The sequence below is a fragment of the Aspergillus pseudoviridinutans genome, assembly GCF_018340605.1.
Source record: "Aspergillus pseudoviridinutans IFM 55266 DNA, scaffold_7, whole genome shotgun sequence".
In the NCBI taxonomy this organism is placed as follows: Eukaryota; Fungi; Ascomycota; class Eurotiomycetes; order Eurotiales; family Aspergillaceae; genus Aspergillus; species Aspergillus pseudoviridinutans.
This window is the reverse complement of record NW_025091287.1, coordinates 1,698,215-1,723,900: the sequence shown is the minus strand read 5'-3', so window position 1 is coordinate 1,723,900 and position 25,686 is coordinate 1,698,215. Positions and strand designations below refer to the sequence as shown.

Here is a 25,686-nt window from a genome sequence, read left to right as displayed (position 1 = left end):
GACACGTACCTCGATCCTGGATATTCCGTGTATGGACTGGGCGTGTACCACCAATTACATTGCCTTAATCGAATTCGCAAATCGTTTTATCCCGAGCGTTATTACCCTGGCGCGTCAAGTCATGAGATTGAACATCACATAAGTAAGCCCAGCATCTAGTCATACTTGCCACTTCTTTACTCCAGGCCCTATGCTTACTGAAGAATGTATCGTTCCAGACCATTGTTTAGATGTGCTCCGACAAGCTATCCTCTGCCATGGGGACATCTCGCTTGTTTACTGGTGGAATCGGAATTATAGCTACGTTGATGAGGCTGGCTTGAAACACTATACTGCAGAGTATCTTCACAGGACGCCAGATGAGAGATTAACCGGCTCCTTCGTCAAATGGGATTCTGCTGTCCAATGCCGTGATATGGATGCCGTGAACTCGTGGGTGAAGAAGCACATGGTCGATGATGATAAATATGGCGGTCAAATGGTTGATTGAGGACTCAAAAACGAAGCGTCTTTGTGGCCGTTGTAAATCGAGACTCAATCAAGTACGCAATAGCTTCCTATCATCATGCCATGCATTAGATGAGTATCGCTCTCCTCGTTCTGCGATTATTTAAAATCGGGGGAAGACACACATCCTTACTATACTCTGTTTGATACCTTAGAACAAGTCAGCCACGAATCACGATATCAAACAAATCCATTGATGAGAATGTCATCATACCGCCTCTACCTCAGGGGACGCAGGAATGATCCACTCAAGGTTCTGAAATAAGGTCTATGATATCCCAGTCTTCTGACTGCTTAGACGAGCTATCCCATGGCTTTGACAACTCCCCAAAAGCGGTATCTGCCTTTTCGGTATTCAATAGATCCCCGTTGATATGGTACCCAGCGAGCCTGACAGTCAGTCCAGTTCATAGAAGATGGCCCTCGACACAAGGATACCTCCTAGAAGACAAGGGCGGATCGAGACAGTTATGGATACAGATAGAAGCGTCTGCTTGTACCTCGAAGACTACCGAATATTCATCGTAGCAGGAGAGAAAGGAGAAAAGATAAACTGTTCTGAATTCTGCACGTGTTTCTGCGAATGTTTTAATGGTACTAAATATCGACACCCGAGTAGGTCATAAACTGAAGTTACATATCCGACTTAATCTTGCATAACAGCAATCACAAACCATAATCATCAAATAGGAGCAGGTCGTATGCACGAATTGCCGGAGTATATCAACGTTGCAACCGAATACGAACCGCCCACTAGCCTCATCGGCGTCCCAATTAGGAAGGTGACGGCCCTCCCCGCCTAGACMCCAGTAAAACACATATAACCCCAATAACCTTGAACACAATCTACCTTCTACCTTCCTCATCACAGGAATCAATCCTACCTGAAGAATACCACAACCATGCTCCCAACCAACATCTCCCTCCACCCCGCCGTCCCCGCGGACGCCCTCACCCTCGCAAAACTCCACAACGCCGCATTCGAAAACGACGACCTCCTGGTAACAATGTACGGCCCGCTCACGCAAGACGACCCGCCCTTCGCCACCGACCTGGAGAAAATCATCCGCGACGATCCACACGCCCAGACCATAAAAGCCATCGACGACGAAACGGGGCAGGTCGTAGGCTGGTCGTTGTGGGATTTCTACCCCGACGCCGAGGCGCAGGCGAAAGCAGACGAAGAGGCGCGCAAACGAAGTTCCACGCCGCCGGCGACGTCGCTGTGTCCGCAGGTGTATTTGGATTATCAGCATTTGAAAGCGAAGATAAGGGCGAAGTGGATTGGGGGGAGGGCGGCTGCTAGTGAGTTGCTTCCATTCTTGACTTAGCGTGTGGATATGGAGGGTGGAGTGAGGGCTGATTGTGTAGTTCTGCAAGTTCTGGTTGTTCATCCAGATTACCAGGGCCGAGGGATCGGGACACGGTTGCTGGCGGTTGGGGTGGAAGAGGTGAGACGGCTGAAGTTGCCTGCGTGGTTGGAGGCTTCGCCGGCTGGGTATAGCGTCTACAGGAAGTGTGGCTTTCGTGATGCCGAACTGATGGAGCTGGATTTTGATAAGTATGGGCTTACTGGGATGATTCAAGTTTATTGTATGTTGATGGATGAGGTTGAGAAGTCATAGAATAGAATCGCCAGGACAGAGATGTACATAGTTCATGGCAAAAACAAGCGCATGTCCAGGTCAGATTAGATCTGGGATATCCACTGGAACAGTCAAATTGGGTACGCATATAGATAGGATCAGCATGTGTGCATGTTTTACAATCCTCCAGTAGTACACGAGGCATGTCAAATTGGCCATTGGCGAATAATATGCCTTGCATTTAAAGCTGTTCAACTACCTAACTAGCAATAGGCAATTTTGGATTGTGCCTGAAACAACATATACACTAGGTGATTCATATCTCATAAGGCTGTCGACAATCACAAACGAGCAGGAATAGTCTGCTTGCCCTTCAGATCAAACCGATCCAGGTTCATAACCTTGTTCCACGCCGCCACAAAGTCCTTGACAAACTTCATATCACCATCGTTGCTGGCATACACTTCCGCAATCGCACGCAGCTCAGCGTTCGAGCCAAAGACAAGGTCCGCACGAGTAGCTGTCCACTTCTTGCCACCAGTCTTGCGATCGCTTCCCTCGAACAGCTCGCCGTTGCCGGCGTCCTTCCACGCGGTGTTCATGTCCAGCAGGTTCACGAAGAAGTCGTTCGACAGAGCCCCAGGGCGAGAGGTGAAGACGCCGTGCGCGGAGCCATCGTAGTTGGTGTTGAGCACACGCAGACCACCAACCAGAACAGTCATCTCGGGCGCAGACAGGTCCAGCAGCTGTGCCTTGTCGACGAGGTAGTGCTCCGCGCGGGGGCGGGCGGGGCCCTTGGCGAAGTTGCGGAAGCCATCGGCGAAGGGCTCCATGTGGCTCATGGACTGGACGTCCGTTTCCTCCTGGGAGGCGTCCGTGCGGCCGGGGACGAACGGCACCTTGATCGGGTGGCCGGCGTCCTGCGCGGCCTTCTCGACAGCGGCGCAGCCGGCCAGGACGATGAGATCAGCGAGCGAAACCTTCTTGCTGTCGCTGCGGGAGTTGAAGCGGGATTGGACGGTCTCCAGCGCGGAGAGAGCCTCGCGCAACCAGGGCTGGTTGTTGACCTCCCAGTCGCGCTGCGGGGCGAGACGGATGCGCGCGCCGTTGGCACCGCCGCGCTTGTCGCTGCCGCGGAAGGTGGAGGCGGCCGCCCAGGCGGTGGAGATGAAGTTTCTAGCAGGCACGCCGGAGGCGAGGATCTCGTCCTTGAGCGTGGCGATGTCGGCAGCCTCAACGAGCGGGTGGTTGACGGCAGGGACGGGGTCCTGCCAGATCAGAACCTCGCTGGGGACCTCCGGGCCGAGGTAGCGGGCGCGCGGGCCCATGTCACGATGGGTGAGCTTGAACCAGGCGCGCGCAAAGGCGTCGGCGAACTGGTCCGGGTGCTCGAGGAAGCGCCGGGCAATCTTCTCGTAGGCGGGGTCGAAGCGGAGCGACAAGTCGGTGGTGAGCATGGTGGGCTTGCGCTTCTTGGAGGAATCGTAGGCGTCAGGGATGATCTCGTCTGCGTTCTTGGCGACCCACTGGTGGGCGCCGGCTGGACTCTTGGTGAGCTCCCACTCGAACTTGAACAGGTACTCGAGGAAGTTGTTGTTCCACTGGGTCGGGGTCTTGGTCCAAGTCACCTCGAGTCCGCTCGTGATGGTGTCGGGACCCTTGCCGGAGCCGTGCTTGTTCGACCAGCCGAGGCCCTGAGCTTCCAGGCCGGCGGCTTCGGGCTCTTTGCCGACGTTGTCTGGCGGGGCGGCACCGTGGGTCTTGCCGAAGGTGTGGCCACCAGCGATGAGGGCGACTGTCTCCTCGTCATTCATGGCCATGCGGTTAAAGGTATCACGGATGTCGTGAGCGGCCGCGACGGGATCGGGGTTACCATCGGGTCCCTCGGGGTTGACATAGATCAGACCCATGTGGGCGGCGGCCAAAGGGGTCTCGAGCGGGCGCGTGTGAGTAGTCTTGTGTGAGGGCTCGTCCGCAATGACGGTGCCCCGCTTGTCGGATCCAGAATGCCCCTTCGAGTACCGCGCGTCGTTGCCCAGCCAGGTGGTCTCTCGTCCCCAGTAGGTGGACTCGTCCGCCTCCCAGGTGTCTGGACGACCTCCGGCGAAGCCAAAGATCTTAAAGCCCATGGACTCCAGGGCAACGTTACCGGTGAGGATCATCAGATCGGCCCACGAGATCTTGTTGCCATACTTTTGCTTGATGGGCCAGAGAAGACGGCGAGCTTTGTCCAGACTGACATTGTCAGGCCAGCTATTCAGAGGAGCAAACCGCTGCTGACCCTGACCGGCACCTCCACGACCGTCAAAGACACGGTATGTACCGGCGCTGTGCCAGGCCATCCGGATGAAGAGACCGCCATAGTGACCGAAATCGGCGGGCCACCAGTCCTGCGAGTCGGTCATCAGGGCACGAAGGTCCTTCTTCAAGGCATCGTAGTCGAGGCTCTTAAAGGCGGCAGCATAATCGAAGTCAGCGTCCAGCGGGTTGGAGACGGCAGTGTGCTGACGCAGGATGTTGAGCTTCAGCTGGTCAGGCCACCAGTCCTTGTTGCGGGTGCCGCCACCAGCGAAATTGGGCTGTGAGGGCTGCTCCTGGTAGGGACACTTTTCCTGTGTCATGATGTGCTTTTCTTTGTGTTATCAGGGGTATATTGATGATTAAGGTGGAAGACGGAAGATGACAGAAGATGAGGGGTAGATGGAACCTTATAAGCTGGGCAGTCCTCGTCTAGGCCAGGTCTCATTAATAACGCGTCCAACCGAGCATAACAATCTCGATCAGCAGGTGCTTCCCCGCATTCCAGAGAGTTTTCTGTCGCTGCTTTTGCAGTTTCAGTCGATAAATGTTCTGGCTGGACCTTCTTACTCAGCGCCCATCGGCCTATGATATCATGAACCACCTTTCCCCGCTTTGTCACAGCCAATCACAGTGACAAATTGCTAATCCTGCTGACTGTACATGTGGAATGTCGGCAATGACTGGCTAGTCTCCTCGGAAACCCCCGCTCTCCTTTCCGACGTCCTCGCCTCGCGCCGTTGTCCGTAATAACAACAATAGCTATTATTATTGCAAGATAGATTGATATCCTGGGTATAAATGTTCAATATCTCCGGGGATGGACCTGGTTGCTAAGTGACTAATTGTACTACTTTTGCCCAACCAACAGAAGAGTTGTTGCATTCACCATGCCAACCCAAGATCTCGCCATATTACCCCTCAGACCGACTTACCTAAGAAAAAGTACCATACAGCGGATTCGCATTCCTTTTTAGGACAAACAATACCATAAGAGTCTGTCCCCAATTTACCCTCGGCAGCTTGTCGGTTGCTGTAGGAAACTGAAAAGTAATCTTTATTGCCTGTTGGCTAAAGGTTATCTATGTAGTTACAGAAGAAAATATGCATATATTCCTCTTTTGCGTAGGAGAGTTGGTCATTTGATGGGTCGGTAGTCTGGAAATTAAGTAGCAATTCATATAAACCTGGACTATATAATTAGATATTTATTCGTTTCGTTAATATGAGCAAGAAACACCGTTATCCTCTAATCATTAGAGGTGATTCCCTGCGAGGACTGTCGGGGTCAGGCAATTAATCGTATCAATACAGATGCATTTTCATCTCAGAGACACTGATATATATTTACGGAGTACAGCATACCGTGGAAAAGTCCCGTAGGATCAATCCTATTCATGCCCAGCGGTCTATCAATTATCGCTTCTGTATCAAAAATGACTAGCTTTCCATTAAATATCACCAACTTTATCCTCTGCTTTCATTCAGCCATTTTCAGTGTGCAAGATGAAACCATGTCAACCACTCACGCATGACTCCGAAGTAATGCAATCTGGACTGCTGCTCGTCCTAACCCGAATAGCTTCTATTTTATTTCTCCCTTGAAAGTTAAAATACATAGAACATTAAGTACAGTATGTGCTTATTATACTAACAACAGTAATTACTTGACTCTTCCCGTCCCCATCCCGATACGGCGACAGAACCAGCACTCATACCGATATGCCTAGTCGTACTACGGATGCTCACGATCGGTCAGGTCAACGCTCGAATTCGGCTTACCTCCACCGCAATCCGCAAACTACCTGCTAAAGTCAATACTTCTGTAAACCTTAGAGTCCTATTTATGCCGGTTTTAGATGTTTCCAGTCTCTATCAAGGGGTATATCTCAACAAAAGACAGACGCAAGCACGCAAGATGCCCGTATGACCTCGCATTAGGATGATATCGGAGACATTTTTTGTGATCTACTCCAGTGAACGACTCTGTTTGAGCCCGCAGAAGGCAGGCTGGAGTTCCTAAAGACCAAATCGATAATACCAAGTCAAGATCCCCTCAGCAGCAACAGGTTGCCGCCCTAAGCGTGAAAATGATTCCAATATACTTTCAGCCTGACAGATTGTCTCGACCAGAGGGGTATCTGCAGATCCATGACTGAATTGACGAATGGGGTATAATCCAGCCTGAGCACGAACTCAACGGACGGGCTTGTAGACTTAGACTCTAGAACAATCCATCGGTTGCGTTGTCCTTGCATACAGACATGAATTATTCTCCTGACTCAGCATCGAAGCCCAAGACAAGCATTCATAGGCGGGATCGTCCTACGATCTGTTTGACACAATTACAACAGTGAGCACAACCATTCTCTGAGTAAATAATAGCACATATTCAAACCCCGCGCTAGTTTTGAGTCTACATTGTTGTGCCAGTGACATGTAGGATGATGAACCCGCCAAGATCAGAGAAAGGCAGAGGGAAAACGCGGAACAAGCTTCATAACGTGCAAGGACTGGATGACGCGTTTGGCGCTCAAGCTGACAGGTGTCGTTGTGACAAGCCTTAAAGTCGATGTTGAGGTCAGATCACTGAGGAGAAACAGTAGCAAGGGAGGGGGGAAACGACTCTTCATGATGCTAGGTCATGTGAGGACGGTTAGTTTGTGTGATGTGCTATAATAGGGTAATATAGTTCTGCTAGTGATGCGCGACCACTTGGCGCAGAGAGTTGGGCAGTACCGAGATATGTCCAAGCACTACCTTCTTCAGAAGCTTTCGGAGCTCGGCACGGTAGTAGTAATAGTCATATTACTCAGAAGAAGTATCTGATGACCATGATATATCAAGAAGAATCTTCTAGTGGGCTTTTGTATGAGTTAATCGACCCACCGATTAGACTACGGATGCGCCGGGTCGCAGCGATCAACCTAGGATACCCACCGCGGATTCTCGATACATCGATACTTTGTCGATGTTTAGAACACATACTGAAGGTAATAACAGGATCAGGATCCTGACGATTGTTGACGGTGATATTATGAAATGAAACGTTGCATGCCCTGAAATAACGTGCGAAATACCATGGACAGACTGACCCCGCAACAGACAGGGAACGACTCGCTACCAATAACGACCCATCGTAAAACTGACGATACACCGACGAGCACAAAAGCTATCCTCGCAKGGCTGACCGATCTCCACTACATCATTGGTGATTCCAGACAATCCCAAAATCCAAAATCCGGACTGACAGCGAGCGGAAGCCACGGCAGCGCACATCAACCCATCGGGTCTCTCGCTCTCCTCTCTGGATGGCGTCACTGCTCCACCCGCCCATCTTCTGGCTGGTTCGGCAGCTGCTAGCTGTACACCCATCACATTGTACAACATGATCTGTGTTGCCATCAGGTCGAGGTTTATCATGGATCGCTGCAAAATTTTTCTGGGATCAAGGGTCGCATGGTGCGATGGTATTGGCGCGTCGAATTTCCATCAGCTGATGCCGGTATGACATAATTAAGGTAAATAGCTTCACTTTTCCGCGGCAGTTGGACATCGCCATGATATATGAAGGGCTGGAAATACCTCCGAACTGAGTCTTGCTCAATTCCAAACTCAGAAGTAATAAAGCAGTCCTTGTTCGCTGGCAGCTTCAGCACCCAGTCAAGCCGTCACAGATCCCAACCACAGTCGAGGAGTTTGATATCGCCAAAACACATTCAGCATCATGGTGTCGACAGCAGCGACTCGTCCTGTCTCTCTGCTGGTGCGCTTCATGCAATGGTCCAGCGCCGTCATCGTCATGGGCATCACGTCCTACTTCATCCACAAGTGGCCCCATACACAGCACACCATCTACTGGGAAGTCATCGTACGTTGACTCGTCTCTATTCACTAACTTGCATATACTAACTCGCAGTAGTCGACGCTGTCCGTTGTCTTTTTCCTGCCCGCCTTCCTTTCTCCCTTCATGCCGACTCGCCTGAGCAAGTTCGTCTTGCCGATTGACATCATCTTCTCCTACCTGTATGTGAAGCTGCCCTTTGGATCCTCTTTCTTAACTAACATGCTAACTTGCTTAGGTGGTTGACCGCGTTCATCTTCTCTGCGCAAGACTACAACTGGCACAACTGCGCTGCCAATGCTCCCCCCGGTGCTAGCTGTTCGCTCAAGAAGGCTAATGAGGCGTTCATCTTCCTCGCCTTGTAAGTGGTCCGATTACAGATGAGCCATACAGTAGCTAACCCCGATCAGCATCTTCACCTTCTTCGCTATCGGACTTGAAGTGATGAACCTCTGGGCCGCACGCGTTGAGACTCCCCTCCACGAGAAGCATCATGATGGCCGCCGTGCTCCTCTCGATGCCCCTGCTGCCAACCCATAAGTTCCTCAGTCCTGAGGGAATCCGGCGGCTCTGTTACCGGGCACTTATTGCCGAAGTGCCTAAATCTATGACCAACTACAAGCCAAGCCACGTTATTGGTTGGTCATCCATTCAAGGATGTACATCCCTATTTGATTTTATAATGTCCCGACTTGACTTGACGCGATGTCCAGCGCGATTGCATCTTAATTCCTAATACCTAACGACTCGGTCACGATTTTGTTATGCATGTATAATGATCAGCCTTATGTCGCTCGTTATATGTATTGATAATGCACAAGATAATAGCGAAATGATTATATAATAGATATACTAAGTACCCTCAGTGCATTCTACATTATCACATAAGATATATAAAGTTGGACCAAGTCCAGCATGTTTGTTTAAACCGAGAGAATAAACAATATATATAGCGGCCATCACTGTGGTACACCGCGAGGTCTTATAGCAGGAGCCACCGTCGAAGCTTTCCGGCCTCAACTAAATATAAGATAAAATGCAATCAATATACTTCTAAATTGGTAAGTTTACGTCGAAGTGTAGTACGGATACAAGATAAAGGGTAGATGCGGGATGCGATCAGCGTCAACATTGGAGATGATGTCACCGCGCGGTCATTGCGATTGACCATCGTCACCCACAAAACCAAGTCATTCTACGCCCTTTTCCTCTTTTAAACCCAGTTTGCTCAATCAAGCACATCCCTGCAATAAAGCGACAATCTATCCCAATAGTTGAACTGCTCATACGAGACTGCCGCAACATAGCACGATTCTACGGACATTAGCGGTTCAACCTCAGGCCAAGATGCCTTCGACATACAGCAAGGTCAAAGAGCTGACCACAGCATCGATTGCCCGGGTTCTAACAGCCTTGGGCTACCTCAGTGTCTTCCTACTATCCTTCACAATCAATCGCGCTTTCTTGGCCTCCGCAGTTCTTCCGCTCTACCTTTTGAGTATCGCATATAGCGTCTTGCCTACGATTCTGTGGAATGCACCGCAGCTACTACTTCCGAACAGATGGAGAGCGCTTATGAAAGATGCGGAACAATACCGACAGCGGGCAGACGCGCTAGCTCGATCGCAGCTGGAGGGAAAGTACAGGTTCAAAGAAGACGAGATCATCCGGACCGACCAAAAAGGCAAAGAATGGATGGCGGATATGCCATGGAGGGACAACGTGGAGGAGTTTAACGTATGCGGCGCGACGGCCCGATACGTTCATCTGAAGCCGAGTTATCGCAGCATCGCAACGGATAACAAGGCCTCCCACCGTCCGATCGTCTTTCTGCATGGGAATCCAAGTTGGAGCTATATGTGGAGAAATGTAGGTTCATGTCCATTTTGCCACTGCTATCGAGCCCAGCTGACCGATGCGCAGGTATTTCCCGCGCTTGTGGAACGAGGACACGAGGTATATGCACTGGACTGGCTCGGACATGGTCGCAGTGACAAGATCACCCGTCCGGAAGCCATCACCTTTGAGCTACACATGCGTACCTTGCAGCAATTCTTCGAATCCACTGGTCTTGAGAATGCTACTCTCGTGGCTCACGACTGGGGAGGGTGAGTCTACTATCCACCGTCGTATTTCCTGTTTACTGACGTGTCCAGCTGTGTCGCTCTATGCACACTACCTCGCCTTCCGTCATCAGCCTGCACCGGTCTTTTCTTATTGAACTCCTTCCTTCCTCCCCGCCTCAGCGAGATAAGCATGCATCACGCCATTCTATACGCAATTTGGTTCATGACAACCAGGATTCTCGGCGGGCGCACCCCCGAATCCGCAGTCATGCGATTCATGTCTCCAAGTATCTCACAGAAAGACGTCATCGGCTACGCAGCGCCTTACAGGAATCTCCCCGCAAAATCCAAGTCCAGCATCTGCCGCTTCTCGCATATGGCCCCTGCTACACCCCGCGTAGTCCTGACAAGTCTCCGATACACTTGGCTGTGGAAACTAGTCGAGGGCCTCGCAGGACCGTCCAACTTTGATAACCTCAATGTTCAGGCGCGACTTTCCGTTCGCGACGACGAGATCCGGGGCTTCTGGAAATCTAGCGAGAGAGCGCGCCAGTTGGAAGTTGCTGTTGTTTTTGGGGAGAAGGATCCGTTGTTGAAAGACTGCAAGGATCTTCTTGTGCGTGCTATTGATTCGCGGGTCATGGTTGACTGGGCCCCTCATGGGATTTGGCTAGATGGTGCTGGTCATTATCCGGCTGAGGAGAAGCCGAAAGCGGTTGGTGACTTGATTGCCAGACTTGCGAGACATCGTGAACCTACGGTGCTGCGGAGGTAAGCGCGGCATTTTTAGGTTGAAGGAAAGTCTCTTGTGTTACATATTTCTCTCTTTTCCGTGGTTGTCACTCTATGATTCCAGGGCTATAAACAATGAATAGACTCAGATAGCGCAAGATCACGATAGTCTTTGTTTGCTTCGTAGAAAGACCCTTGTCCATCACTAAATGTTAAAGATGTCGCCAAGGAATCTAGAACACGAGTAATCAAGGTGTACTTCTCTGGACCAGATGAGTCCTAGGTCCATGGCTGGTGCATTGATTCCACCTTGCTCAGGCGCGGAAAGTGATATGTCCTCGGCATTCAGCTCCAGGCGGTACTAGGAAAGAGGCACTGATGTACAATCCTAGAGGACGCATCCCCTCGTCCATGGAATAGCCTCGTAGAAGCATTCACATGACACGTTTCGACTCGCTGGACCGCCAGACGCACCAAAGTCAACCGTGTCCAGGTCCTTGGTGAAGCAGCCACTATCACAGCCACCGGTACCCAACATGCGCGGGACCAGGTGGATGCCTTAGCACAGTTACTGTGGTGAAAAATCATCCTCGGCATGTGGATGGCGACAAGCCTGGTATTAGGACGCTGACTCATCTCACCCACAGACCGCTGGTACCTGCACACAAGAAAAGTGAGGCATCTCGTTGAAATGGCTCGACTGGGCCAGACGCCGGCCCCAAGCACACGATTATCGCCACTGCAGCCCGCAGACCTTTTCAGAAAGGTAAGGGCAGCTGTGCATGGCTTCTGAGTTGTACCTCGCTAAACTCCTTCAGGTCACCAATAACAATTGTGATTGGCTGGAACCAGCTCACAATCCACGGCTGGGTCTGGACTCCCGGTGGAACAGGACCTGGCCTAGCCTGAAAGGGAAAAATTGTTTGTAATGACCAATTAGAACATGGCAAATGACGTAGAAATCCGTGGAACACATGGCCATTGACTGTGTTCCTGAACTCTAATTTTCAGAGTTTTCTAGTGCCTGGCGGCGCTCTTTTGTTTCCTGTCCCGGCTCCATGGGATGTGTCATGGTAGGATGTGATATGTCCGCGGGTTCTTTGTACCTGCATGAAACACATAAAGAGACAGGGTACAAAGCAAGTGATGTGTTCGTTGTCTGTCTGCCTGAGTAGCTGTACACCATGCTCCGTGGTCATAATCTCTGGGCGCAGGCCACGGCCAGAGTCTTGGAAAATTGTTTCTGTCTCCGATGCCATGTGATTCGTACCATGGACACCGGGACATAAGAACGGGATTAGGCCCATGGGAGGCAAAAGTGAAAACCCTTCTTCAACTTCGCGATATCCTCATCTTCCAGCCAAGTGCCGTTGGCATCCGGGCCCATTTCATGCCGTTTGGCGCCGGCGCTAACTGAGAAATTTTGACTGCTGGTGGGGCATGTAATAGATTTGGATTGTTCCTCTCAATATGATTTGTGCAATCCTTCAGGCACACCGTTTCTTGGATCTATATGCAATCTCGTGGCGTCCAATCACTTCTTGCCAGACAAAGAATTGCTTCTGCTTCCACTTCCCCTCAAGGCTTAGCCTTTGAGGCGTTCTGAATTTTTGCGCCTAAAAGATTCTCGAACACCCTGGTGATGGCCCACTCCCATCGCTCGCTGGAGATGATAAATTCAGCCCTGCCCCCCCAGGATGTTTCAGTCTTTTCCATCCTTCAACACTACCAAAGTCATTCATTCCTTTGACACTTTGACTCGAGGTTGATCCTCCACTGTCCTTTACTTTACTTCGTCGCTCTCTGTAGATCAGATTGTTGTCATTCCTTCCAAACAACACCATCATCATGTCTTTCTCCAAGATCTTCAGCCTTGCTGCTGCCTTCGCCCTCACTGCTTCGGCCCTCCCTCTCGCTTCTCGCGCCCCCAGCGGCGGCGTCCAGATCGTCAACAACATGAGCGAGGATGTCTATCTCTGGTCCGTTTCTGCCACCAGCAGTGATATGCAGACCATCCCCACCGGCGGCTCCTACACTGAGAACTGGCGCACCAACCCCAACGGCGGCGGCATCTCCATCAAGATGTCCACCGGCGCCGACACCGCCTCCGTCCTCCAGTTCGAGTACACCCAGGCCGGCGAGACCCTCTTCTGGGATCTCTCCTCCATCAACCTCTCTCCCCAGTCTCCTCTCGTTGCCGCCGGCTTCGGTGTCTCCATCGATGATGCCAGCTGCCCCACTGCCGCCTGCGCTCCTGGCGATGCCAACTGCGCCGAGTCCTACCAGCACCCCGATGATGTCAACACTCGTGCCTGCGGCACCGGTGCCGGCTTCACCCTCACCCTGGGTTAAGCGTGCTCGCCACTCTGTGTGCTGGCCATGAACATCTCCTCGTTCCTCTTTTTACACTCGTTTTCTACCCCTGGAGGATATGAAAGTTGTCAGGAACACATCGAGGCAGGCCTTGTTTTCTAACGGATCACGACTCATACGGCTCACGATTATGCCGGGATTATACCAACGATGATTTATACCAAATTGCAAAACTTCATGCATACCAAATTGCAAAACTTCATGTCGATAAAATTGATCAAGATATATAGAGTGCAATTGATTTGATACCTGTTTCGATTTCTAGCGTTGTGAATCTGTCTTGGAGTGTAGTCGTATCTCACGTGGCAGTCTTCCACTGTGGTGTAGTGTACCACCGGCGCTCGTGAACTCTATATTGATCCAAACTCTTTCCCGCTCAACTTAGACTTTGACACTGTCTGCGGTCTAACCAAGTCGGGTACGGTCTAATATCCGTCTTCATAGTGTGCTGAGTTTAATTTGGCTGCTCGTGTGGCTTGGGTTGTGCCAGTTCTAGACCTCGTCGAAGCTGGCACAAATCAGCCATGTGACCACTGAGTGTTCTCTGATCGAGTATTCAGGATACCAATCATAATGAGGCACCGACATGTCTGGGGCCAGTACCATGATTTCTCCATCAAGCCATGCATTAGATGCCTTTGGAATCGATGGAGGACATCAGGATTCGAACTGAAGGATCTTTTGAGTTTGTAGGAGACGAACGGTGTTCAAGGTGGTTTCTGTGTCATTATTGGCTGTGTTAGTCTTCGCACAGATAAGAAAGGACGAGACAAAGGATCTCTGAAGCTTGAGTACGTGTTCAGTGAGGATCTGCCAAGAAGAAGAGTTTCGAGTGGGAGTCTGGCTACAAAATCCAAGATATCGCTGCAGTACATGTATGAACGTTGTCAAGGAGAAGGAAACCACCAGTAGGCCATCGCCAGGTGCAGTATTCAGTTTGTATGCTTCTATTTCATGGACTTGGTCTCCCTTGCAATTGAGCAAGACACACCATATCGAATTAAAAATTCTAAGGAAATAGTATCTTTATGTACTCAAACGTCACGTTCCGTTTTGGCCAAGCCAAGTAACCATAGAACTCAGTGCTGCATTTCCCCACGCTCCAGCTTCATTCAAAGTCTTCCAGCTTCAGTCCACTCATCTTGCTTTCCAGATCCTGGCGAATAGGATCCAGGAGAGTTCCTAGTCTGCAGCTGTGCCATTCAGAGCGCCCCTTTGTCGACAATCTGGCCTCCCAGAGTGGAGAACGAGCAAAGAGGACCATGCTCCTGGTCAGGGATCCAATGCTCAGGTTATCATAAGGAGGACTTGGATCCGGAAAGATGAGACTGGAAAGTCGCAAGAATTTCATCAAGGCACCAAGAAGCATTGAACTACATTCGAAAGAGCATCGGTGCGTTGAAGAGCTCAGGTCATCGATTAGTCGATCGATGGCGGCCAGAGCCTCCCTGATGCCCTGCTGTCGAGACTCGTTGATTGTATCTGCGCCTGAATTAGCAAAGCGATATAGCTGAGGTAGGGTAGGTTTCAAAGGCGATACGAACCAATCACTCTGCTGGGAATAGGGAGTCCATATGTTTGTCCCACTCCAGAACTCTCGACGAGGGCAACTCGCGTAGCGGCGAAGAACTCGGTCTGCTTGCGAAAAACCCATGCGATGCATATCCACTGAAGAACCGCCTTTCCAAAAGTCTTCGGCATATCACCTTTCAACTGATCGATCCAGATATCCGCGAAGACCTCCAAAACCCCACGACATTGGTAATAATCAACCATCATCGCGATTTTGGCTAGAGTGTCCAGATCAACCTTGCGAGGGACCCTTGGTGCGTAGCCATGCATGATGTTCATGATGATGAGCGTGGTGTCAACGTCCCAGAGGTCCATGACGACAACTGCAATGCCTTCGGAGCGGATCTCGTGCCCCTCGAACCAGTTGCCGTTGAACATGCTGTTGAAGACGGGAGAGGCGAGGGACAAATGTCTTGAAGAGACGCGCATGCCGACGAGACCACTCTCTATATATCCTTCTTTGATCGCGTCGCTAACACCAGAGGTTGCTGGTTGGCCTGAGAGAGTTCCTGGGTCAGAACTGGTATAAACAGCGTTGGCGTCTGCTGCAGGGGCAGACGTGTCGATCATAAGGGGCGTAGTTGGACTCGCTAAAGGAAAGCTCTGGCTGCTGGTTTCCATGCTCTGACTAGGAGAGGCTTTATTAGCACTAGGGAATAGGAGCATCACATCGCCGTGTGGGTCGAGTGTGTAAGGGTCGTTTTCCATAGTGCCGGCGCGTAAGAGGTAAGGTGGTCCCATGTTATAGGCTTTAGTGAAGTCTCAAACAATCCACAGGAACATTTGCGAGAGACATGGGAATGATGACAATACTAGATTGCAAGGCACTGCTCATCAGGGACAGTATGTGATGTTCAGGGGAAGAAAGGTATCTAGATATCTTGTAGGTGAAAAAGTAAAAGGAGAGAGATGTTGATACATCTCCGTGGGCTCTTGACAAACACACTGCGACTTTCGAGTCAGAGAACAGTGAATGTTATTGACAGCCCCCTCTGGTCACATCTCACTTACCTTGATCTTCTTCTCAAATCCAATCTTTCTTCTTGCTTTCAAGCATACATCCTCATTTCAATCCACAAGTCATAACAATTGCCGGTTCTTCTTCTAGATCAGTATTCCTCAAGTCGATAAACGTGACTACCAGTCCAAACCTATTGTAGGTGCTTTGAAAGCTACAGGCTCCTATACTCACTTTTTCCCATGCTCAGACGCTGATCATCACACACCGACACCTTATTAGCTCACTTATACACTCCCAGTATGACGAGTATGACGAAAGACTATTACGAGCTGGATCCTGACGGAGATGTCACCTTCGTTTTTACCAGGATTGATCCAGACACTGTGAATCAAGCTCCCGGCCCCAAGAATGCCCCACACGAGTCCACCAATGCTCAGGTTACTGGTGGCTCAGTCGAAAGGGCCTCGAGTTCGGTTGCTGGTAAAAAAGTCCAGAAATCTAAGCAGCGTGTCAGCAGTCAGAAGGCCCACACCCCAGACGAAGGGTAGGTGGTAAAGATGAGAGTCTCGTCAAAACACCTTTCTCTAGCCTCTCCAGTATTCAAGAATATGTTGCATGGGCCGTGGAAAGAAGCCCAGGGCCTTCGCCTTGGAGACTCGGAAATAGAGATGGACTGGCAGAACGTGGACGCCATGCTGTTATTGATGAACGCTATTCATGGGAATTGGCCTGATATTCCTCTCGATGTGAGTCTTGAGATGCTAGTGGAGATGGCTACTCTCGTGGACTATTACAACTGCCGGAAGGCTATCCACCACGCATTAGAAGTGTGGATTCGAAATTTACTGGGTGGACTTGCAAATGCATCCTCTGACGACACTGTTCGGTGGATTTGGATCTCGTGGGTTCTGCGACCCACTGATGTATTCCGCGATGCAACATATCGCGCTGTTACGCAGAGCAAGGGTCCGATCTCCACCATTGGTTTGCCCATTCCTCAGCCCATTATAGGTAAGGATCCTATCACAAATGAGATATGGGACAGAGCACTTACAATAATATCAGATGCGATCGAAAAGAGACGTGAACAAGGCATCAAGACTACATTAAACTCTCTTCGTCGTCTAGTCATCGATCTGTGGGATGGCCGAAAGTCATGCTCCTTTGAATGCGACTCATTCCGACTCGGTGCTCTCATCAAACAAGTACATGGGAAGGGCTTCCTACGGGCGACAGATGAAGGCACTATCCCTAGTATTAGTCTCGATCAACTAAATAACTTCCTTGTCGACATAAAGAGCCCAGCATGGCGCGAGGTTACTGGAAAACGCGTCGCGATCATGACCAGCACCCCGAGCATCCTTGCACCCTACAGTCTCTGATAAAGCCTATCTTGACCAACCTGACCTCGCATATGAGAGGGTACGAATATGCAGAATTCAAGCAGCTGCCATAGAAAAGAGTATCATGGTCATACCTAGCAGGATTTATTTCGCACGGTGATTCTGTGCTCGATCATGTTAGACTGGAGGCAGCTCGAGCTAAATTATGAGGTTCTAGGTACTCGAAATGGGATAATCGTTGACGATGATAGACTCATGAAAATGCGGATACTGACTGACTTGCGGTTCCCTGGAGAAAGGACAAGTAATAGTAAACAGACGGCTTCGCAGGCACCACTGCTTGACGGGCTATCCTGCTTCACTCGCAATACTCACGATCTTAGAAAACGGGTTGGCAATCCCTCAGTGATTGGTAGAAGCGACCTAGCACCACCCAAGTCACGTGTTATCCCAGAACTTAGGTAGCCAGTCAATGAAACAACAAATCAACAATCTGCAAATATCCTACCTCTTGATTGACCCGAGTCTTCAACTTGTGGCAGACTGATCGCTAGTCCCAGGTGTTTGAACGGCTGTTGCAGGGTCCTCGCTGCAGGACTCTGCTTTGATATGGTCATCTGTGTTTGAATAGACAAGGTCTATATCCCCTTCGGGGTCAAATATGTGGAATGTTCCAGGCGTATCGAAGCTGCATGTACTAGGTCCTGTGTTCCTAGATTGACATAAAAGGTTGCTGTATATATGTGGACAGGAGATCACAAGAACACCGTATAGATTGGTTATAATCGAAAAAGCTTGAGACTGCGCCTAAGTCCTGTAGTTGACAAGAACACTCATTCAGACCTCTTACGTGGCGAGCTGCAGCTCCCTATAATCTCCATCTGATTCTGGTACTGCCAACTGCCTAGCCTAAGATCCCTAGTTTCTCGATATTGGCTTGGAGCAGAAGCTCTACTGTTGCATCCTGGCCTTTCTCAAGCGCCCAGAGCAGTGGTGTCACATACTAATACAGGCTGCACAATTATGGAATGTGTTGGGTTGTGGAATGTGTTGGTGTTAAACATACAATATTCCGAATGCTCTCCCCTTATACCTGTGGCACCCTGCAAAATGCCCCTTATAAATTGCTGCTAGAGTTAAGGAATCCTAGCTAAGATACAAGCCTCCAGTTGATACTACTGTATAGACCAGGCATACCATTATTACGCACTGTCAATGACGCGGATCCCTGCTATGTAAAAAGTTTTAAAAATTAGGCTTCTGGCAAACATTTCACGATATACCAATACAGACTTCGCAATTTTCTCTGCCGGGTGGGGCTTTTCTCTATTAGATGCTGCCCCTTAGGCCTCTCAGAGTTGGGAGTTGGCTCACTGAGTAATTCAGTCTAAGCTCAAACTCCATACGGGGTTGAATAGCTTATGTACATCACGTGGTAGGTCAAACATGCTTCTCTTGAAGCTTAACTTAGTGAACTGCTCAGTCGCTGCTCAGTGAGTGTTCATTGGCTGCTTCAGGATTACTCGGATACGGTACCTATCCGAGACACCTGTCAGATGCAAGCGGAGACAGGTTTACAACTCTATATGGAATGCCTCAAGGGGTCAAACTCCAGTTTCCAAACCAATTAAGTAGCACGTGATATTTAATATAGTCCACGTACAACTATGGACTGTAGCGGCCCTTTGAAGTAGTTTCCGGCTGCAGATGCTATTACAGCTAGATACTCTCACAGTTCATGGGTAAGCGAAATTCGAATTCCATTATCAGTGTGGTACTGTAGACACTCCTCCAAGTTGCGATGAATGAAATCTTAACGCAAGGTCCTGAGAGTGCGCGTAGGGAACAATTGACGCGAATGGGAGGGCTGGTTTACCGTATTATGAAAATATACTGCTGGGATATCTTACGTAGTATTTGTCTACATGTCGTAATTCCCAAGCGAGCTGGCCACCCCAAAACACCATATCAAATGCGCCCAATGGGCCACGGTCATGCGGTAAACCAATCTAGTGGGCATATCCGACGTTGCAGCGCACACTAGTTAGGGGCCCTGCATGCGATCTAAGGCCCTGAAAATCCTGAGAAATCAATCAATCAATCAAACATTAAATGCGATATTTTCATTCCTCCACATGTCGACCACAAAGCTAATTAATTTTTCCTCAAATTTTAACATATCTGCTTTACTAGGCACAAAGAATACAGTAATATAACAAAAGATTCAGGATTCAGAGTACGTATTCAGAGTATTATTTCATTACATTACCATAAAATATCTGTAATTCAGACAGACTTGTAGTAATTCTTCTACATTGAAATAGTAGGCCAGGAGTGCTATTTAGACCATATGTCTTTAAATAACTCATCTAAAGTAGATATTGCTGTTAAGCTATGAAGTCGTATTTTATCATTTAATATGGTGTTTGGCCGACTCGCCTGGATAATACGTTATACACCCTGGATTCCAAAGCCCTTGAATAACCCACTAGAAAATAAGTCTACCCTATCTTATTGCATATCTTTTCTTAATTGTCGGCATGGGAATGGGAACTATAACCAGCGTTTCACAAAAAGAGTACATTGTCAAAAATGCCTCATTCTTCTGAGTGCGTAAACAGGGGATAGCTCCTTATTAGATGATTGCCATTACATATAAAACTATTGCGCTTTCAGATTCTGTTTCTTTGTCTTGCTGTAACGCTGCTTTTCTTCGCTGAATGACACTGAGGTTGAGACCATCACATTTTGACTCTACGGTGTACGCTTTTCGCCAATATGAAGTCCTCAAATTGCTTGTCTCTGGTTTTGATGTTATTTGTTTCAAGCATAGAAGCTCAAAGACCTGTTCCACCTGTTCGGCCCAACGATCTCAACTTCACTGAAGCCCAAGCCGAGGAGCATAATTGTGGCCCGCTCTGCCAGCAAAACCTACAACGATATGAAGAATTAGATCGTGAGGTGTTTGGTAATGTTCCCTACGACTATGAATTCTACGAGACTGCGGCCAACTTCTTCGAGTCACGGCCTGGGGACTTGTTGAAGCTCCAGCAGCAGAATGCATCTGCATATGATATCCCCCCTGGGACGTCACTATGGTATATGCAGTACACATCTGTGGGAGTTGGTGGATCAAAGGTACCGGCGACTGCCTTTATTGCACTTCCCTACGCGAAGGTTCCGGGACAGAAAACCCGTCTGGTCGCATATGCCCATGGAACCATTGGAGTTGTACCTGCCTGCGCTGCATCTTCATCTTACAACGGATTCGATTATCATAGCTGGCAGCTCCTCACAGGCCCCGGGTATGCTGTGGTCGCAACAGATTATGCGGGCCTGGGGAACTACTACACTTCCCATAAGTACGGCAATCCAGTCCTCAACTCCGAGGACGTCTACTTCTCGGTCGTTGCTGCTCGCAAGGCCTTTCCAGGAGTTTTTACCGATGGATGGGCCGCTGTTGGTCATTCCCAGGGAGCTGGAGCTGTCTGGGGATTGAGTGAGAACCCCCGTGTCGCCACTACGGAAAGCGGCAATTACCTCGGAAGTGTTGCGATCGCTCCTAGTTCCAGACTGAATGATCTTCTCACAGCTGTGCCGCTCAATGTATCATGGGGCTTTGCTACCTTGATTGTGAATATATTCCAGGCCCTGATGTTCCCCATCCAGCCGATCATTTTGACCCCAGAGGCCACAGCCCGTTATCCCCTTATCTATGAACTTCAGCTTTGCGACACCGCTCAAGCTGAATTAAATGGGGACCTCCCAGACCATGGCGTTGTGGACTTGACGCCCGCTATTACTCAACACAATCATGAAGCTTTTATCGCATTCCAGAACGAGTACGGCGCGGCTACTGGAAGAAAGGGGTATAAGGAACTTCTCGTTATTCAATCAATCGATGACGAGGTTGTGAATGTTACTGCTACAAAGGAGGCGTATGAATATGCCTGCAAGGTCGGCAACACCATCCACCTGAGTTTATACTCGGGCCTTGATCATGATGATTCAGTCGCAGCCTCAGCTCCAGAATGGCTAGAATGGCTTGACAACAAGTTTATGGGAGTGCCATACTCCCACAAATGCGTCATGGAGACGAGGAGTATTTTGCTCGATGCTGTGAAATGATACAGTCTCGCTAAAACTCAAGCCGTTCCGCTTGCAAATTGCTCTTGCACCTCATTTCTGTTATCCGTTTGCCATCAAGTTAGTACTTCAAAAAAGTGCGAGCGTCAGCATCGTGCATGATTAGGTTGCGAAACGAGTCGCTCATTGCCTCCTGAGGATAGGCAGTTAGTTAATCCAAATTGCACGACGACGATCCTATAGGAAGATGATCACCGCTATTATCTAGAGACTTGCCAGCACCGTATCGCAGGCTATAAGGACGGGCGTCGTCCTGAATTCACTAGAAACCCCAACAAAGTAACCTCTGTCTCCTCCCACGAAATGGAATAAGGAAAGCGGGCCCTTCCGAGCACGAAGAGTCAAATAATTCCGAGAAGGATCAACGAGTACACATGATAATATCTTCCAAACATCTAAAGCTTGCATCTCCCGTATACAGACGAATGTTTAGTGACCCTTGGAAGGAAGCTCGAAGACTTGCCGCTGGGAAACGTTTCGAGATTCCGTCAGAATGCGAGGATGTAGATGCTATGCTGATCCCCATGAATATCATCCATGGATGCGGTAGCAAGGTCCCCCGCAGTCACTCTGAACAAGCTGGCTGAGATTGCGGTACTCGTGGATTATTACGAGTGCCATGAAGCCTTGGACGTGATGGCCGAAATATGGATGGACAAATTGGTCGGAAGCATGCCGTCTACATATGGCAAGGACATCGTCATGTGGATCTTCATTTCTCGGGTCTTTCAACGACCTTGGGCTTTTACTTCAGCAACAAAAATCGCAGCAACCCAGAGCCAACAGCGGGTCGACCCGGGCGACCTACCGATTCCAAAACGAATTTTGGGTATGCCATTGACATGCAAAATTTGAGGAAGGACTATTCTTCTAACTACCAATATACCTTAGATAAGATTGAGGAGCACCGTCGGGATGGCGTCAAGTCTGCACTTGACATGTCCTACGAATTGATCACCGACCTACGCGATGGTCACAAACATTGTTCAGACGTCTGTGACGCCCTCCGTCTGGGTCTTTCGATCCAACAGCTTCATGCCGGTGGTCAGCTTCCGCCTCTCCCAGCGATCTCTGTTCCCAACGTCAGTCTTATGCAACTTACAAACATACTACGAAACACCTCGACTGTGAGTTACTGTGATAGTACAGCTGTAGAAACATATATGCCCGACCCGCCGCACAGCTATCTCACGGAGGTACGTGATGTACTTGCGCTGCATTGATGTAGTCTGGTTCCCCTCATTCAGCCAATTCTCCAGGACGTTCAGAACCGTTTGAGGGGCTTTGAACTCAGCGAATTCAGGGAGGAATCCAAAGTGTCCGGCGGAAATGACTCCACAGCCTCTTCACAGCGAGAAACGCGCCCAATTTCTCTCAGATTACACTTACTGCCCCACTTAGGATTGAACTTTCAGATGGCTCCCGCATTGACGCAGTGATTCGAGGCCAAGGAAAGAAGCAACCGAGAACTACTGTGTTGCTGTACTGGTTAATGATTCTTAAGAATAACTGCTCTCTGCAGCATTGAAGCACCTCATTGTCCCGAAGAAGCATCACATTAAACTCTGAATATTGTTGTTGGCTGGGCTCGCGGCTCTGCAGACGGAGCGTCAGCCTTGACATATCTCATGAATTTGATGGATCATTGATCAGCATGCCTGCGAAGTCAGCGAAAGAGGTGAAGAAGGTCCTTTTTCCGATTGTCTGGATCTAGAGTCCATGCGACATCGAGAACCTTACTGTATAGAACGAAGTTTAGACCCGCAAAATCCCATCACATAGGACATCAAATCCCCTGCTTGACAAACTGAGGCAAGTTTAGGTATCTTCTTCGGAGCGTAGATATGCCACATTGCTGACTCGCGAAGACAAGTCAAATGGCCGACCAGATAATGCACAATGGAACTTAATCTATAATTACTCTATCGTATGGAAATAAACGGGTATCTCAGCACTAGAACATATCAGCCACACCCCTCTTCTTCTCGTCCTCGCGTCTTTCATCCGTGACCCGCCACCACCACTCATGTGTAGKGTCCAGACTCGCCGTCCGCGTTTTCCCCATCCCTTGACCCTCCGCAGCGCTGTCAACCTCATCCCACGGCTTCGGGCTGAGAATATAGTGGACGATTTTGACCTTATCATCCCGCCAGATAGCATCGTGGACTCCCTTGCGCCGTAATGTCTTGAGCGCATTATATATGTACGGTATGCCGACCCATCGGCCACGGAAGACATCGGAGAGAAGATCTTGGTCAGGGAAGGTGTAATTCAGCGTCGCGGGGGAGTTGAGCTGGTCGAGAATCTTATCATAGACTCCTTTCGACGGATTGATGACGAGAAGGCCCGAGTTGCAGAGTCCAAGTCCACGGTCTGACGGGGCTCCGACTATCTGGGCCTTGTCGGGAGTGGCATGCTGTGATGTAAACGCGCAGTTCGCCGGGATCCTGCACAAGCCTTCTGTCAATCCGGCTCCAAACATTCATTGAATCTCTTGGGACAAATGGACATACCAGTCCTTCGGATAATGGGGTTTCTTCAACGGATTGCAGACACAAGCGTGACTAGCCGCAAACACCCGATTTCCCCTCCCTCCTAGCTCCGGCGCATCCAGCTCCATATCCATCAATTCATCCATGTTTTGCATGACCACCATGTCGCTGTCCAGTAGCACCACGCGTTCATAATCCACTAGCGAGAACGCGGTAAGCTTCGTCCACGTATCATGGAATCGAGGATCATTGGTATATTCTTTCGGAAGGGTAGGCAGGAGATGCGGGACGCGCTGCTTCGGCAGTCCGCGGGCGTTGACCGCGGCATGTCCTTCAGCGGGGAATGAGTCCGTGTAGAGCACGACGAGCGGGTACTTCGACCCAGCTTTTCGTAGCGAGTACTGGAGGGTGAAGACGCCCGGGAGGTAGTTTGCGTTGGTGATCAAGGTCGCCCATACTGCGCGGAATGAGCCGGTTATCTTCTTTTCAATGGACGGACAGCACGATTTGCTTTGTGCGTACCTTTTGTCGCGCCAATGGCGCGACTGGCACCATTATTGCAGCGCATAGTGTAACAACGCTGCAGAGGCAGACAGGCTGGTTAAGTGACGCCAGATCAGGGGTGGCGATAATGATTTATCAATCGCATAATCGCGGGTGGTCGGAGCGGAACAACCCGAGGGGGTTCGGTCGGAGGCTCGGAGCTGATTGATAACACCATTTCTAGACTCGGTTGCGCGACTGCGTATCTGTTATCTATGATTAGTATTACTCAGAAGCATGCGTACCGTTACGGACCATATGGGAGAGTCCCACTCGGGAATAGCCAGTTGCCTCATGCGGAGGACTTTACTATTAGGGGAGTAGATGTACGCAGTTTAGCTCTACGTTAGGTGGCTTCTAACTAGACTGCTGAAGGTATACAAGCTCAAACCCAGAAAAATGCAGAGACATAAAAGTACGTTTTCTTACATGCATGCGACTGACGTTAAATGCCGAGTACGACGGGAGATTTCTGCAACTCCTGATTCCTGAGGCCAAAATTCTCCTTCCGCGGAGTTGACTGGGAAAAAGTAAGCAGATTGGAGGTTACATGCCACACGTACCTGACTCTTGTCCTCGTGTTTCTGTAGTACACTGTACTATTCAGATCTGGTCATTTGTGGCTTAAAAAAGTTTTCCGGGAGAAAATAGTGATTTACAGCAACACCCCGCGGGACTTGGAGTAACTGTGTGTTTGCCCAGGTTCAGCCAGCCTCATCTACTCCCGGCCGACGCTTTTCTGCTAGTGATTTAAGCCGAACCATCCTATGGATGGATGCTTGTTCCGGCAGCTCGATGCACTCCATGTGCAGATCGCCTTCATCTCTTAGCGTCAGTAGGCCAGATCAAAATTGGAAGACTTTCAAAGACTCTCCGGCGTCTCCGCGCACTTTTAATTGTCTACAACCCTTCTACAGGAGCAAATTCAATGATAGTGGTGCTAAGAGCAGGCCAACCTTCCAGAGTTTTATGAGCAAAATGATTAGCTCGTCTGGACTTTTCAGACCTGAAATATAATTGTTATTCGGCTTTTGCTCAGTCCGCCTCTGTCCTGTCGCAGCGTCTTCAGGTCGGTTATTCCTATGAAGCATTCACATTGCCTATATGAAAACAGATAAGGTATACTGAAATTAAAGCGTATTCTCAATACTGAAAGTTCTACTAAGGTACACGCCAGGGGATCCTATTCCACGCAGTGCACCTTCTGTCGGCATCTGTCCACT

At 49.6% G+C, this 25,686-nt stretch overlaps 10 protein-coding genes across 10 annotated transcripts; 7 read left to right on the top strand and 3 right to left on the bottom strand.

Moving 5' to 3' along the window:
* Positions 1–1,409: 1,409 nt before the first annotated feature.
* Positions 1,410–2,132, top strand: Asppvi_009908 (uncharacterized protein; the record flags this gene model as incomplete). The annotated part of the gene is made up of 2 exons (XM_043305754.1): positions 1,410–1,812; positions 1,879–2,132. The coding sequence occupies 2 exons, from the start codon at positions 1,410–1,412 to the stop codon at positions 2,130–2,132; spliced, it is 657 nt and encodes a 218-aa protein (XP_043161689.1).
* Positions 2,133–2,434: 302 nt separating this feature from the next.
* On the bottom strand, positions 2,435–4,714 carry Asppvi_009907 (catalase/peroxidase; the record flags this gene model as incomplete). The annotated part of the gene is made up of 1 exon (XM_043305753.1): positions 2,435–4,714. One exon carries the CDS (start codon positions 4,712–4,714, stop codon positions 2,435–2,437), a length of 2,280 nt encoding a protein of 759 aa, XP_043161688.1.
* A 3,404-nt stretch (positions 4,715–8,118) lies between these two features.
* On the top strand, positions 8,119–8,775 carry Asppvi_009906 (MARVEL domain-containing protein; the record flags this gene model as incomplete). Its single annotated transcript, XM_043305752.1, has 4 exons — positions 8,119–8,262; positions 8,314–8,417; positions 8,474–8,596; positions 8,646–8,775. The coding sequence occupies 4 exons, from the start codon at positions 8,119–8,121 to the stop codon at positions 8,773–8,775; spliced, it is 501 nt and encodes a 166-aa protein (XP_043161687.1).
* An 807-nt stretch (positions 8,776–9,582) lies between these two features.
* Asppvi_009905 (haloalkane dehalogenase family protein) lies at positions 9,583–11,076 on the top strand (the record flags this gene model as incomplete). The annotated part of the gene is made up of 3 exons (XM_043305751.1): positions 9,583–10,104; positions 10,159–10,343; positions 10,392–11,076. 3 exons carry the CDS (start codon positions 9,583–9,585, stop codon positions 11,074–11,076), a joined length of 1,392 nt encoding a protein of 463 aa, XP_043161686.1.
* Positions 11,077–12,881: 1,805 nt separating this feature from the next.
* Asppvi_009904 (putative antigenic thaumatin domain protein) lies at positions 12,882–13,385 on the top strand (the record flags this gene model as incomplete). The annotated part of the gene is made up of 1 exon (XM_043305750.1): positions 12,882–13,385. The coding sequence occupies one exon, from the start codon at positions 12,882–12,884 to the stop codon at positions 13,383–13,385; it is 504 nt and encodes a 167-aa protein (XP_043161685.1).
* Positions 13,386–14,514: 1,129 nt separating this feature from the next.
* On the bottom strand, positions 14,515–15,719 carry Asppvi_009903 (uncharacterized protein; the record flags this gene model as incomplete). The annotated part of the gene is made up of 2 exons (XM_043305749.1): positions 14,515–14,888; positions 14,951–15,719. 2 exons carry the CDS (start codon positions 15,717–15,719, stop codon positions 14,515–14,517), a joined length of 1,143 nt encoding a protein of 380 aa, XP_043161684.1.
* Positions 15,720–16,238: 519 nt separating this feature from the next.
* Positions 16,239–17,321, top strand: Asppvi_009902 (uncharacterized protein; the record flags this gene model as incomplete). Its single annotated transcript, XM_043305748.1, has 3 exons — positions 16,239–16,455; positions 16,528–16,950; positions 17,005–17,321. The coding sequence occupies 3 exons, from the start codon at positions 16,239–16,241 to the stop codon at positions 17,319–17,321; spliced, it is 957 nt and encodes a 318-aa protein (XP_043161683.1).
* A 2,739-nt stretch (positions 17,322–20,060) lies between these two features.
* On the top strand, positions 20,061–21,410 carry Asppvi_009901 (alpha/beta hydrolase family protein; the record flags this gene model as incomplete). Its single annotated transcript, XM_043305747.1, has 1 exon — positions 20,061–21,410. One exon carries the CDS (start codon positions 20,061–20,063, stop codon positions 21,408–21,410), a length of 1,350 nt encoding a protein of 449 aa, XP_043161682.1.
* Positions 21,411–21,965: 555 nt separating this feature from the next.
* Asppvi_009900 (uncharacterized protein) lies at positions 21,966–22,651 on the top strand (the record flags this gene model as incomplete). The annotated part of the gene is made up of 2 exons (XM_043305746.1): positions 21,966–22,257; positions 22,320–22,651. The coding sequence occupies 2 exons, from the start codon at positions 21,966–21,968 to the stop codon at positions 22,649–22,651; spliced, it is 624 nt and encodes a 207-aa protein (XP_043161681.1).
* A 731-nt stretch (positions 22,652–23,382) lies between these two features.
* On the bottom strand, positions 23,383–24,488 carry Asppvi_009899 (glycosyltransferase family 8 protein; the record flags this gene model as incomplete). Its single annotated transcript, XM_043305745.1, has 3 exons — positions 23,383–23,875; positions 23,942–24,377; positions 24,443–24,488. The coding sequence occupies 3 exons, from the start codon at positions 24,486–24,488 to the stop codon at positions 23,383–23,385; spliced, it is 975 nt and encodes a 324-aa protein (XP_043161680.1).
* Between the last annotated feature and the right edge of the window lie 1,198 nt (positions 24,489–25,686).